Source organism: Paramisgurnus dabryanus, chromosome 5 (assembly GCF_030506205.2).
Source record: "Paramisgurnus dabryanus chromosome 5, PD_genome_1.1, whole genome shotgun sequence".
In the NCBI taxonomy this organism is placed as follows: domain Eukaryota; kingdom Metazoa; phylum Chordata; class Actinopteri; order Cypriniformes; family Cobitidae; genus Paramisgurnus; species Paramisgurnus dabryanus.
Window position 1 is genome coordinate 17,677,281 of NC_133341.1, and position 12,893 is coordinate 17,690,173.

The following is a 12,893-nucleotide window of genomic DNA, read 5'->3' on the forward strand; positions in this document are numbered from 1 at the left end:
CAGTGTCTGCCATCATTTTCTATTCTGATCGTTAGTCCAAGACGCTGTAAACCAGACTCTTGCTGATGATTGAAAACATTCCTCCTGCAGACGGAAAATAATGAATTTGTTATCAGCTCCGTCACCAAGCAACTTTCATTCACGATGACAAGCATTTCAAAACCAAACATGTTGTATTAGGAAAGATGCCTTTCAGTCTGATGAGATGAGTCCATTTATGTGTTGCCTGGCTATTATCGTCCAACAGCGTATTGTAGCAATAATGAAAGCTCTTATTTGTGCCATTGACTAAACAGCATAAAAGTAGCCAGAAATGTACAAGTGTGTGCTTGAGTCTTAAAATAGTTTGACTTCAGATTAAGCATTGGAGTCCAACAGTGTTTGTATTATTTAGTTTTATATGAGTGATTTCTATTCAATTTTCTGTTGCAGGGAAAGACGCTCGTCTATATGTTTATAGACTAAGCACACTGAAACGAGGGATAGAAGAGCGACAGCTTGTCCGCACCAAATGCGACAGTCGAGAAAACAAGCTTGAGAAAACCAAAGGTAGGAGAAACTTCAGTCATCACCCACACACATTTAGGGGTGGTTTGGTTTCTCAGACAAGGTTTAAGTCTAGTCCCTGACTAAAATGCATATTTGAGCGGTCTTAAATAAAAACAGCTTGCACTGACATATCTTGAAATATATCAAGTCATTGTCTTGTCTCAAGATACACACCAGTATTGCTTTTGTAAGGTATGTTTGTTAAAAACTACTTAAACTACTAACTAAGGCCTAATCCTGGATTAATCTAAACCCTGTCTGGGAAATTGACCTGTAGAGTATTATTTTGTGTACCGTATTTTCTGGACTATCACACCGTTTTCATAGTTTGGCTGGTTCTGCAACTTCTAGTCAGGTGCGACTTTTATGTCAATATTAATTTGTATGAACCGAGAGAAACCATTACCGTCTACAGGTGCGAGAGTCCGTTCGATGCTACTCCTTTATTTATGTAATTCAAAGGATTCAGTGATGTGGAATGACTTTGGGAGCTTGTTGAGCTTGATTTGGCTTGTCATGTTAATTTAGCCTATTCAGGTTCCCAGGTGTATTTGATATGCTATTGTGTTAGCTGAATAAATGGTAATATAACGTTAACATGTACGGACACCTCTTCAGCCTGCTGTTCTGTGTGCCATATTGTTTAGTTGAATAACTTGCCTTTCCATATTAACTCTTTCACCGTCAGCGTTTTTAAAAAAAGTTGCCAGCCAGAGCCAGCGTTTTTCATGATTTTCACCAAAGTTTAATGCCTTCCAGAAAATGTTCTTCTTTAAATATATAAACATACATATATACCAAATGAAAGAACAGACCCTCTGCTTTCAAACAAAAAAAAAGTTTCATCCTACCTTAAGTGGTTCTTTTGCAATCAGCTTTTGAATATGGGTAGGTTTCTGCAAAAACACCACATTTTGAGCAAAAAGCAGAGATAATTTAATTTTTGTGACGGACTTTTTTTATAGAGATCCCATTCAGAGTGATCTTTAAAACAGACACGGACATGCAGCCGCTTGCCATAGGGCAATACTTCCGGGTTTAAAAAGTTGCGGAATGGCGGTATTGCGGAAAGATGATGGAAAATCTCGTCATTGGCGGGGAAGCGTTTTCTTTTAATTGACGAGATATCTTAAAAAGTTGCGGGATGGCGGTATTGCAGAAAGATGATGGAAAATCTCGTCATTGACGGGGAAGCGTTTTCTCTTAATCGACGAGATATCTCGTCAATGGCGGTGAAAGAGTTAAATGTCAGTTCTTGGGCTTGGATTTTGTGAAATCATTTTCGAATGTATCGTGACAGTGCAACTTATATATGTTTTTTTCCTTTTCAAAACGCATCTTTGACTGATGCAACTTATACTCTGGAGTGACTTATACTCCTGAAAATGCGGTACATGGGACTGTTATTTTAAGCACAAAATAAAATAGTTGGGGAAGCTTCTTGTATTATAGCTTGAAATGGTTTTCATATTTTGAAGTTCTCAAGTTAACTTTTTATATTCTAATAAATACACTACTTAACAAACAAAACATTAATAATATAAAATTAATAATATAGCTAGTGCCGCCTTAAACAATTACAAGCTATATGCAATGTAATTGTTTAAGGCGGCACTAGCTATATTATTGTGTAACTATCACAGCATTAATGTAAAATAATCGGTATCTGGCCCAGATAATAAAGGATCTAAGAATAATATCATAAAGCTACATACTTTAATGAACTGTTAAATGAGCTATTTGTGTGCATGTACTGTGGCACAATTATTCTTAAGTGTTTTGTCCTACGTACTAGACACTGCACCACAGCTCCGACAGAAATTGTTTCATTGAATTAGTATATTGAAAAGAACAACATACACAGACAGATTCTCTGAAATCAATCAGACTTCCGAGAGAAAGAGAGAGAGAGAGAGAGAGAGAGAGAGAGAGAGAGAAAGTGAGATAGAGATAGAGAGATGTATAAAAACAGCTACTTGTTGAAAAGTTGAAACCTACACTATTATTATACAGCTGACATTCTATTGCATTATAATGTAATGTAATATACTGTAATATATACACAAAAAAATGCTGTGAAAATTGGTAAAGGGACAAACCCAGGCCGTTGGGTTGTAATTTAAACCATTGTTGCAAACCCAATTCTTTAAAGAGTGTAATATAATATAATATTTATTGCATAGATAAAAAACCGGAATGATTTCTAAACAGGAGATATGTTGTATGCTTTTAAGACATTAAAAGGCATTAGAATTATGTTTCCTCAGGCTGCCATCTCTACTCCATAAACACACATCACGGGGTGGAGCTCAGAATCGTAGCGGCCATAAGAAATAAGCTTCTCCTCATCACCAGGAAACTGTCACGGTTGGAATCTCTTAGCTCTGTAGCTACAGTGACGGGGGCTAGTGACTCACCTGTGGAGGATTTCCAATACATACGAGTAAGAGATGGAAGTCAGTGGTTGAAGGACATTTTGTCTGTATACATCAGCTGCATTTTAATTTGATATGCATTAAATGTATTTAAAGGGATAGTTCACTTTAAAATGAAAATTCTGTCATCATTTACTCATTCTCATGTTGTTCTAAACCTGTACAAATTAATTTTTTCTGATGAACACAAAAGAAGATATTTTGAGAAATGATGGTAAACACACAGCAGATAGTGACCATAGACTTCCATAGTAGTTAAAAAAAAATGATGGAATTTGACAGGGTCCATCAACTGTGTGCTTACCATCATTTATCAAAATATTTTCTTTATCATTATCACAGTACTTTTTTCCTACTATGGAAGTCAATGGTCACTATCTGATGTGTGTTTACCATAATTTCTCAAAATATCTTCTTTTGTGTTCATCAGAAAAAAGAAATTCATACAGGTTTAGAACAACATGAGGATGAGTAAATCATGACAGAATTTTCATTTTAAAGTAAACAATCCCTTTAAATGTAAATGCATTTATATTTGTAGCATATAGGAAATACCATTAAAGGGGTCATAGCATGAAAATCTGACTTTTTCTATGATTAAGTGCTATAATTTGGTCCCCAGTGTTTCTATCAACCTAGAAAAAATGAAAAAGACCAACCTAGTAACTTTGTTTTGGAAAGCCATTCTTTTCAAGCATGTAAAAAATAAGGTCGTTCAGATTTCACCTGTTTTGTGAGGTAGGTAACAATGCCAATTACAATAATATCACCCCTTAATCTGCATTATCCAACCACAGCATTGCCATATAGGGCAAAGAGAAAGAGAGAAAATAATTGACTGCACAATTGAGTTTCAATTGCAACTAACCGCCATTATGGTGATCAGTGTTTGCATTATCAACTCATTTGCACTTAAGAGGACACACTTTTGCTCAGGCCTACAAAGTGACAATTTTAACATTCTATAATTAATTATCTGTGGAGTATTTTGAGCTAAAACTTCACATACACACTCTGGGGACACCAAATACTTATTTTACATCATTAAAAACTCTCATAATATGACCCCTTTAAAAATAAACATTTGGCTTATGTTACAAATGTGTGCTGTCTCTTATCTTAGGAGATTTGCCTGTGTGACTCACCGGTGGTCATGGCATTGGTTGATGGCCCAACAGGAGAGAATGATCATATGATATGTGTGGCTTACAGACATCAGTTTGACTTGATCAATGAGAGCACAGGAGACGCCTATAGATTACACCATGTGGACGCCAACAGGGTTAGAAATAACCACTTGCATGCCTACACAGACATTTATGATCAAATAAACTCCAAAATCTCAATTTATACTATCTGAAAATAAAACTAATTTAATGTTTTTATGTATTGTCAAAGTGTATTGCACGCCATGTTTAAGCGATTTATGATTGTCTATTATTGACCTCGTTCCTCCAGGTGAACTTTGTTGCTGCCATAGATGTGTATGAAGACGGAGAGGCTGGACTTCTTTTCTGCTACAACAGTTCGTGATTATTATTTGTCAGAATGTCAGTCATTATGTTTATTTCCATAAACTCTTATCCTCTAATGCTGTTCTACTTCTGTATTAACAGATATCTGTGTCTATAAGAAAGTGTGCCCGTTTAATGGAGCCACACCCATGATTCAGCCAAACTCTTTGGACTTCCATTTTAGCTGGAACCAAATGCCGAATGCTATCGGTTAGTAGCTGCATGTATTTACTTTGTTATTTTTACATCATACTTATTAATGTATGTTCATCTATCTTCATTTCCAAACTTATTTTGCAACCGTTTGTATTGGTAGAAATAACTCATAGGATCGCTGTGATGTCATTTCCTGTTCCGCAGTGTGTGCATTCCCTTATATCCTGGCCTTCACATTTGACTCCATTGAGATTCGACTAGTTGTTAACGGAAATCTAGTATACACAGCTGTTGTTCCAGATCTACAACTCTCTGCATCCAGAGTAAGTGTTCGAGCTATTATTTTGACAAAAGCAAAATGGTGCTTAATCTACAATTTAGTTAAAAAGTTCATTTTGTGAAAAAAAACTTCAACTGTACCTTTAAGTACAAGAATGGGGTCAGATTAACATTACCATGCATTATTTGTGCTTTTAAAGTAATAATAAACAGACAATATGCTAGTAATATGCATGCTAATAGGCAACTTGTTAAAAAGTAAGCAGCCTATAGGTCTCCATACTAAAGTGTTACCATGTTTGTTTGTGTATGATAATTGTATGTTTGTTCTGAATATCACACTTTCTCACTCTGTTGTCACTTTCTTTTTCTCTTTAGTCTGATATCTATTTCATGTCATCAGCGCCTATAAACTCTGCATCTAACTGTAGCTCCAGAGACACTAGTTCCCAGAGTTCACCTCAAACTCCTACTGGCTATGAGATGCCTGTCTTCCCTTCACCACTTGGAGATGGTAGGATTGTATATATTATATACAATTTACATATTTTACAATTTCACATGAACATATTTTTAAAGGGGCAGCAGCTGCTTTCCTGCACCATAAGTTTGAATGGATTTGATTGTTCTGGTAGCCTATAATATGGATATTACAGCACATAAATCTTCTTTTGGACACATATTTTTAGGAATTGAAGTGCATTTTAATATAATGTACCATACGAGTGGTGTATCTGTCCACGTATAATTTTTGTGTCTTTTGGTGTATTTGTCTTTGGAGCTTTGCGTGGGTCGGGTTGATGTAATGCTTTTTTCCATCCCTGGTCCAGATTGTATTCGGATCCCCTACGGCTCCAAGCTATCCCTCTACATGTCTAAAGACTCTGAAGGTACTGCAGGGATTTCTAATTGCCTACATTTCCCATGCTGCCTCGCTAATGCACGTTGCCACGGAGACTCAACCTGTCTTTTATTTAATTAACAGACGCATGCAGACAGCGTTGAGTAAAATGTGCTGAGAACGTAATGTGTCCCTTCCTTTTTGCAGCAAAAGCAATGATAAAAAATGAGAAATGGTGCCATTGGCAGTAAATAAGATGAAATACAGAACCTGAAGTGATGCTTTAGGGAAACGGGACACATTTTCTGCAGCATGAGTTATGGATCGCCGTGTCACCATGGATACTTTTGTCAGCCCCTCTTTACTAACATACATGTACACACTTTGGACAGCCATCCAGAGCTTAGCACTTATATCTAAACAGACACTCAGGATAGGGGCTGTGACAAAATCCCCATCGTGGCGATTTTAAACAACCAGCCAGTCCCCTGGCATTTTTGCACCATGGGAAGTAGAACAACATATTCCCATTATATGTCATCCTGTGTTACATCTCAACATCTTGTTCACTTTAGTAAAATATTGTGCTTTATATTTCTTGCATATAACAAATTTGCTACATTGTGTTGTTTCTATCACATGGTGCAAGGATGTCTGTGGAATACTTTCAGTAAATTACAGACACACCCATGGTTTTATAATAAATAATCTGTTTAATTTGTTTAATTGTTTAATTGTCTTAAAATGGAAGCATCCTTCATGGCCTGGAAATCTTTGTATGCAGTTCATTGCTTCTTTTTCTAAAATATATATTTTTTTACAAATTTTATTTCCTGCTACAACATAACTGTATAAAAGATTTTAAAAAATTAGTTTGTTTGTGCTGCCTTAAAAGTTTGATTTAATTTAACTTTTATTACCTGAATTAACAATAAATATGTTTTTGAGTTAACTAACATTTTTAAGTTGAATTAACTGAGGTGCAACCTTCAGATCTTTCTGATGAAGCCAATACATAAGTGATTTAAACTGCAATTCATCGACCGTCCTCTAGAGGCTGACTCCAAAATGGAGTCGATCCCCATGGACCCTCATGTTAAAATGTGCATCTTTAGAGCAGAAAAATTTATTTTTTTTACAGCCTGGTACAAGAAGTGTTTTTGGTCTATATAGATAATTTTGATATTCATTACAACTCTGAATGGGGAGATTTTTTTGTCACACATCCATTTAAATTATTTTAAACCTTAAAGTTCTGCATAATTAAGGGCGTGGCCACATAAGTGATGGTTTAACAGCCACTGCTTTCACCAGAGTCGAGCTAGGTGGCCGTGGTTTCAGCAACCAGCCACCTTAGCTTCACCCACGTCCTGCCTCTTTACCCATTTTTGGATATCCGAAAGATGGTGAAGACAGGCTCCGCCTACTATTGGCTTAAAAAAATATCTTCACAAACCCATGAGTGACGTCACAAACACTATGTCCATATTTTTTACAGTCTATGGAATTAACTCAAAATTTCAAGGCAGCACAAACACTTACTTTTTAAAGTTGAAACAACAAATCTTTTTTACAGTGATGCATTCTTTCTCCAGCATGTACACACATTAAATTATGTCTGGGAATTATTGTCTTGAAGTCACCATGTCTTTGACCAATAAAGATATAAGTTAGAAACATTAAAGTCAAAATGTAAATACCCAGTCCCAATCTTTGCACGCTATCACTATAACACACTGCATGTATATAAGCACTAATATGGCTTGCACATCACTAAAATTTCTTTCTTGTTGAAGTCAAGAAAATAACCAGATTATAAAGTCATTTTTGTAGGGTTTATTGTTGTTGATGTTGTTTGTTTGTTTGTTTTGTTTTATTGAGACACAGGTGCACTTATGTAAGAGAGAAAACATATTTTTTTTCTGAAAGTACGCAATATAAAGTCCAAACATTAAGGGATTTTCACATAATGGTTGGCTTATTATTTAACATTATTGATTATTTGTCATCTGTCTTTTCCATGTGGTTACCTTAGATTCTGAGAAACATGTATATAGATACTGGTCATTCTAGTTGTCTATATCATTGTTTTCTCAAGAGTCAACTTTTTGTCTCTTCAGTCAAAACTGCTTTGAAGCTGAATATATATTGCGCTTATGATCAGTCTGCTAGCAAACTCTCAGCCCTGAGTTTTGTTAACGTTTTGTGGCTCTGTGTTTGTCTGAGCGTCCTTACTGGCACAACGCCCAAACACTGGTTTGGGGAGTTTGGGGTCGGGACTATTTCTTGAATAAATTATTCAACTGGAGTCATCAGATCAGATCTGAGTTTGGTCACAAATAAATTCAAAAGTTTATAAACAGTGATTCCGGTCTGTTGACCCTGAACCTTCACTGTAAAGTAACAGTATGTAGGATTGTGGCCAAAACTGGTATTGCAATCACAAAACTTGTGGCTAAAACTGGTACTGCAATCATACAACTGGTGGCCAATACACAAAATGACAACAAAAACATCAGTTAAGGGCTGCAACTCCACTTTTTAAATGACAATATCCTGGCCAGACCACTGTTGTGAGTTATAAAAGTATTAGAATTGAAAATGATTTCTTAATGTCTATTGACATATCAGGGCCATTTTAGGATTAATTGATATACATTTCTTACATACTGTTCCTTTAAGTGTTATCTCTGTGAAAATATATCACACTGTGAAATCCAGGCCAAAGTCTCATAATTTAATTATAATATTAAGAGCATAAAGGTTTGTTTTTATTTACTGATTTCAATCTTTGACATTACTTTAATCTTTTTCCTTGTAGAACACACAAAAAATGACTTTAGCTGGAATTTTACAGATAGGGTCACATATAAAACAGTTTGTGTTAATATTATTAACCACAACACAGTTGTGTAGCTCCAGTAGTTTCTATGGGTGTGTGTCTACCTTTAAACTCAACAGAAAGTTTGAGTACACGACAACCAATGTGTCGCATAGCAGCTTTGCACCTTGCATTTGCATAGCTTGTTATAACATCTCATTCTTTAGTCTTTTGTACATCTTATCCAATCATCCCTTTCTCTCTTCAAGGTGAAGCTCCCTCTAAACACATCTATAAGATCCCATTAAGTAACCTAGTCGGGAGGAGCATAGAGAGACCACTCAAGTCTCCTTTGGTTAATAAAGTAGTCACGGCACCGGCCCCCAGCGTGATAGCTCCTGCCTCAACGATCTCAACAACACCTTCCCTCTCACTGTCCCGCATGGAGATCAAAGAAATCGCCAGCCGCACACGGAAAGAACTGCTGGGTGAGTCTGTTTGTGTACCTGAACTGAAAGCTACGTAAGGAATAATTGACGACGGGCCATTGAATTATAAGAAAATAATGCACACCCAAGGTTACACCGTTACACCGCGAGTGTGCATTATTTTCAAATAATTCAAAGGACCGGAGTTACCACAAACGTTGCTCTTGTGCCTATTTTTAAGACATTTGACAAGTAAGGTGTGCGGTTATAAGAAATTAATGCATACCCACGGAACATTTCTCAGCCAATCAGAATACAGCATATAACAGACCCGTGGTATAATGCATTATAATGTACATGAGCATGCAAGTAATGCATATTTCCTGTGTTCAATAACCTTTCAGATCTATCATCTTACAGTAAAGTTTAGTGAAGACACACGTCTTATTGTTACAAATAAGTTTTAATGGACTAGCCAGTCAAGATGTATTTGCACTGTAATATGTAGTTAATCTTGCTTCTAGATTCAAAGACTGCTTCACGTCATACTCATGCATGCCTCACACATATATACTGCTAGAATGTCCTCCTGACAGACTATAAGAAGCTGTATGGCACCACCTGCAGGTGCTTCATTAAGGGCACAATATGTAAGATTCCTGCATGAAAAAATATCCATAATGACTAGCACATTGATATATATTTTGGTTTCTATCCCAAATGTTTGCAACAATATCTGAATTAAGAGAAATTCTAATTTCTTTCTTTAATAAGTCGCATTTCAATGACGCCACATCTGTGTTATCCTCAGTTTTCGCTTGCTTGTGCCTTTAATGTCATCTTAAAAGAATACTTGACACAAAAAACATAAAAATGAAATGTATTATTTTTATTACCTTGGAATGAGTTTTTATCTACATACACCGTGGGTCTCCTTACATTGAAGTAGTGGCGACCGGTGACTTCTTTTTTCGAGGGCGCACGATGCGAAGTTCGTCACAACATGTATGTAGCCCATCATGCGTGTGGTTCGTCATTTTAAAATATGTGTTCGGCGCATCGAGTGAACCTATGTGCATCACGTGTCTTTTCAAAATAAGTGCCTGCTGCAGACACATCTAAAAGGTTTATGATAAAAGAGACGCTCACGTTTTGCCAGATACTCACATAATCTCATGCGTTATCAGAATTTACTGTTAAGGAAGTGTCTTGTCTCTTTTATCATAAACGGTTTTGATGCATATGTAGCAGGCAATCATTGTGACAAAACACGTGATGCACATGGTTCACATGACGCAACAAACACATAACACAAGCAACACACGACACTCCGAACACTTATCTTGAATTTGCGCCCCTCGGAAGAGCATTCACCAGCCGCCACTGCATTGAAGTCGCCATCATGTTTCTACAGTAGCCCTAAATGGACAAACTGTTCTATAGATCGCATTTTGGCACTATGTCAAACGATGTTTGTCCTAAGGCGAATACTGTAGCTGCGCTTTGCATTTCGAAATGGAGGGTGAGCTGTGTGACTGAGCCGTAGTTTGCAATTCACAATCTCACCACTAGATTTCTGATGTGTGGTGATGTGCAATGTTTTGTACCTTGTACCTGTTGTAGGTTTGACTGAGGAACCAAGCAACAAGTCAGATAGTAACTCAGTGAAACAGAGAAGAATGAGCAAGAAAACCAAGGAGGAAGATCAACCGAGAACGGCGGGAGCCATTATTACTGAGCAGTAAGTGTGTGAATGCAGGTTCTTTCTGCATGTTAGACTCGAGCGAACTCGTCATTTGAACTGACTTTGAGATATTTTCATTAGAGTGGGAATGGAGTCTGTAGAGGGAGAAACTGACATCCACCGACTTTGCTTATCTGGCTCTGAGATGGAGCCACGAGATGACAGCCCACCCACGGCCAGCCCTTTTACCCTATCCACTTCTTTTGAGGAGGATATTTTGGACCTGAAGTAATGACAATCACAGTCTGTGGATCACAGTGCACCTCCCACCTTACACATCCTCCTATCTTATCCCAGTTTTATCATTGTCACGTCGAAGTTTGTGTTTTTCCTCAGTCTGCCCGCTCATCTGCAGTATGCAGTGTGCTTTATACTTGGAGTTTACAGTGTGAGGTCAGAATATACTCCTTATAGCGGATGTATGCATACAGTATGTGAATGTGTGTGACTCTGTGTTTACTCTACAAGTGAGACAGAAATACAGCTAGAAAACAAAATAAAAATGTAAATTTTACAATACTGTTCAGAAGAATACCCCAAAATACGAATTAGTGGATAATTAATGTAGTTTCTATAACACAGGAAATGGAAGCAAACTTAAAGCCATAAGAACATAAAATACGATAATGACTTTTTTGGTAAAATATACTTTTAACTCCAAGACCTGAATGTAAGATTGACACACCTATAAAACGTATAAGCATATTTTAGTTATTTTTGTGTTTTGAAATGTTTTCTATGTTTGTGATTTGTACATTGTGTGATTATTTTAAAGTTGTAAAAAACCTCTACGCGCATCTCAAATCAGATGCACACATGAACATACAGATGTAAACACAGATATATATATATATATAAATATACCTTTCTAGCTATTGTATTATGGACAATACAAATAAAACGTACTTGTATATATCAATATTACAGTCAAACCTGCCTCCACCCTCACCTCATGCTTTTAAACCCTGACATGCAATTTTTTTTAGCTGAAAGGACAGGAGTCTCCCACAAGTGCCATTCTCTATCTGCCCTTCAACCGCTAGCACTCTTGAATTGTGTTTCTCATGAGACAGCGAACAACAAACCATTCCAGATTACAGTTTGGGATTACTACGTCTATTGCATAGTGGTTTACTGCGGATCACTATGCTGATGGTATGAGCTTTGATCCATGAACAACACCCACATTTAGGCTCATAGCATTAACAACCGTACAGTTAAATGTATTTTTAAAGTGCTGTTGCTTCTTGAAAAGGGCTCTGGATCACCTGCATGCCTCCAGTCAATCCCAAAACAAGTTGAAAGGGATTTTATGTCGGAATATTTTAGAATTAGGATGTATTACCTTGACTCTTCTCATGGATTTGGTACAAATTGAAAGCAACCTCCAGGAATTCAAGCCAGGGTCATTTAGATTACTTAGTCTTTGATTCTGGGTTAATAAGGGAACGAGAAAATCGATTCTACTGTTTACAGTTCAAACTAAGAGACTTTTAAAGAATGTCAGCAAAAGCATGACGCAGGACATACGCAAGAGCCTCAGGAACAGCAAAGGAGTGTGAGGATAAGTATTTTAGATGTGAATAAACTGCTTAGCTGAATGCATGCCCTGCCCACTTGTACCTTCTTATACTTTCTTCATCTCAAAGTGAACCACTCAACACTAGTAGCAGCCTGGAGTACAAATAGAAAGCGTGGAGATATTTTTGTAAATGAAAATTTTAAATATTATTTATTTGCTTAAAGGAAAAGGGTGAGTTGGCTAGACTGACGGAGTTTAGTTTTTGTTTTTGTTTGTTTTGCCTATCTTACGTCTTGCCCCTCCGTCTGTTCACTCTCCTCACTGTTTTCACCTTGGTTTTGTATCTATATCAAGTTTAACTGTTTAGACTGTTGCAGAATCTCTGTGATATCAGAATTAAAGAAAAAACGAATAAAAAAACACCAAGTGTCTTAAAATACTGTATTGCCATTGTTTTTAATGCCAAGTACTACTTGTAAATGTTTGTGTTTCAGATGTGGCCTCAGAAATAATTATTATTGCTATGATATTTGAACGAGTGCTGTAGATCTCTGCTGTAGTTAATATTGTTCATTGATATGAAATAAATATTTATGAAATTTCA

At 36.6% G+C, this 12,893-nt stretch overlaps 1 protein-coding gene across 4 annotated transcripts in view; it reads left to right on the plus strand.

The window, feature by feature from the left end:
* garnl3 (GTPase activating Rap/RanGAP domain like 3) overlaps positions 1-12,893 on the plus strand; it is a 79,963-nt gene extending 67,070 nt beyond the window's left edge. For all 4 annotated transcript variants that reach the window (XM_065267013.2, XM_065267015.2, XM_065267014.2 and 1 more), the window contains exons 21-31: positions 433-549; positions 2,817-2,992; positions 4,108-4,266; positions 4,443-4,509; positions 4,601-4,708; positions 4,859-4,977; positions 5,312-5,447; positions 5,764-5,823; positions 8,865-9,083; positions 10,647-10,764; positions 10,849-12,893. In XM_065267013.2, coding sequence (XP_065123085.1) covers positions 433-549; positions 2,817-2,992; positions 4,108-4,266; positions 4,443-4,509; positions 4,601-4,708; positions 4,859-4,977; positions 5,312-5,447; positions 5,764-5,823; positions 8,865-9,083; positions 10,647-10,764; positions 10,849-10,999 — 1,430 coding nt within the window. In that variant the 3' untranslated portion in view covers positions 11,000-12,893. The remainder of the gene's footprint in view (positions 1-432; positions 550-2,816; positions 2,993-4,107; positions 4,267-4,442; positions 4,510-4,600; positions 4,709-4,858; positions 4,978-5,311; positions 5,448-5,763; positions 5,824-8,864; positions 9,084-10,646; positions 10,765-10,848) is intronic.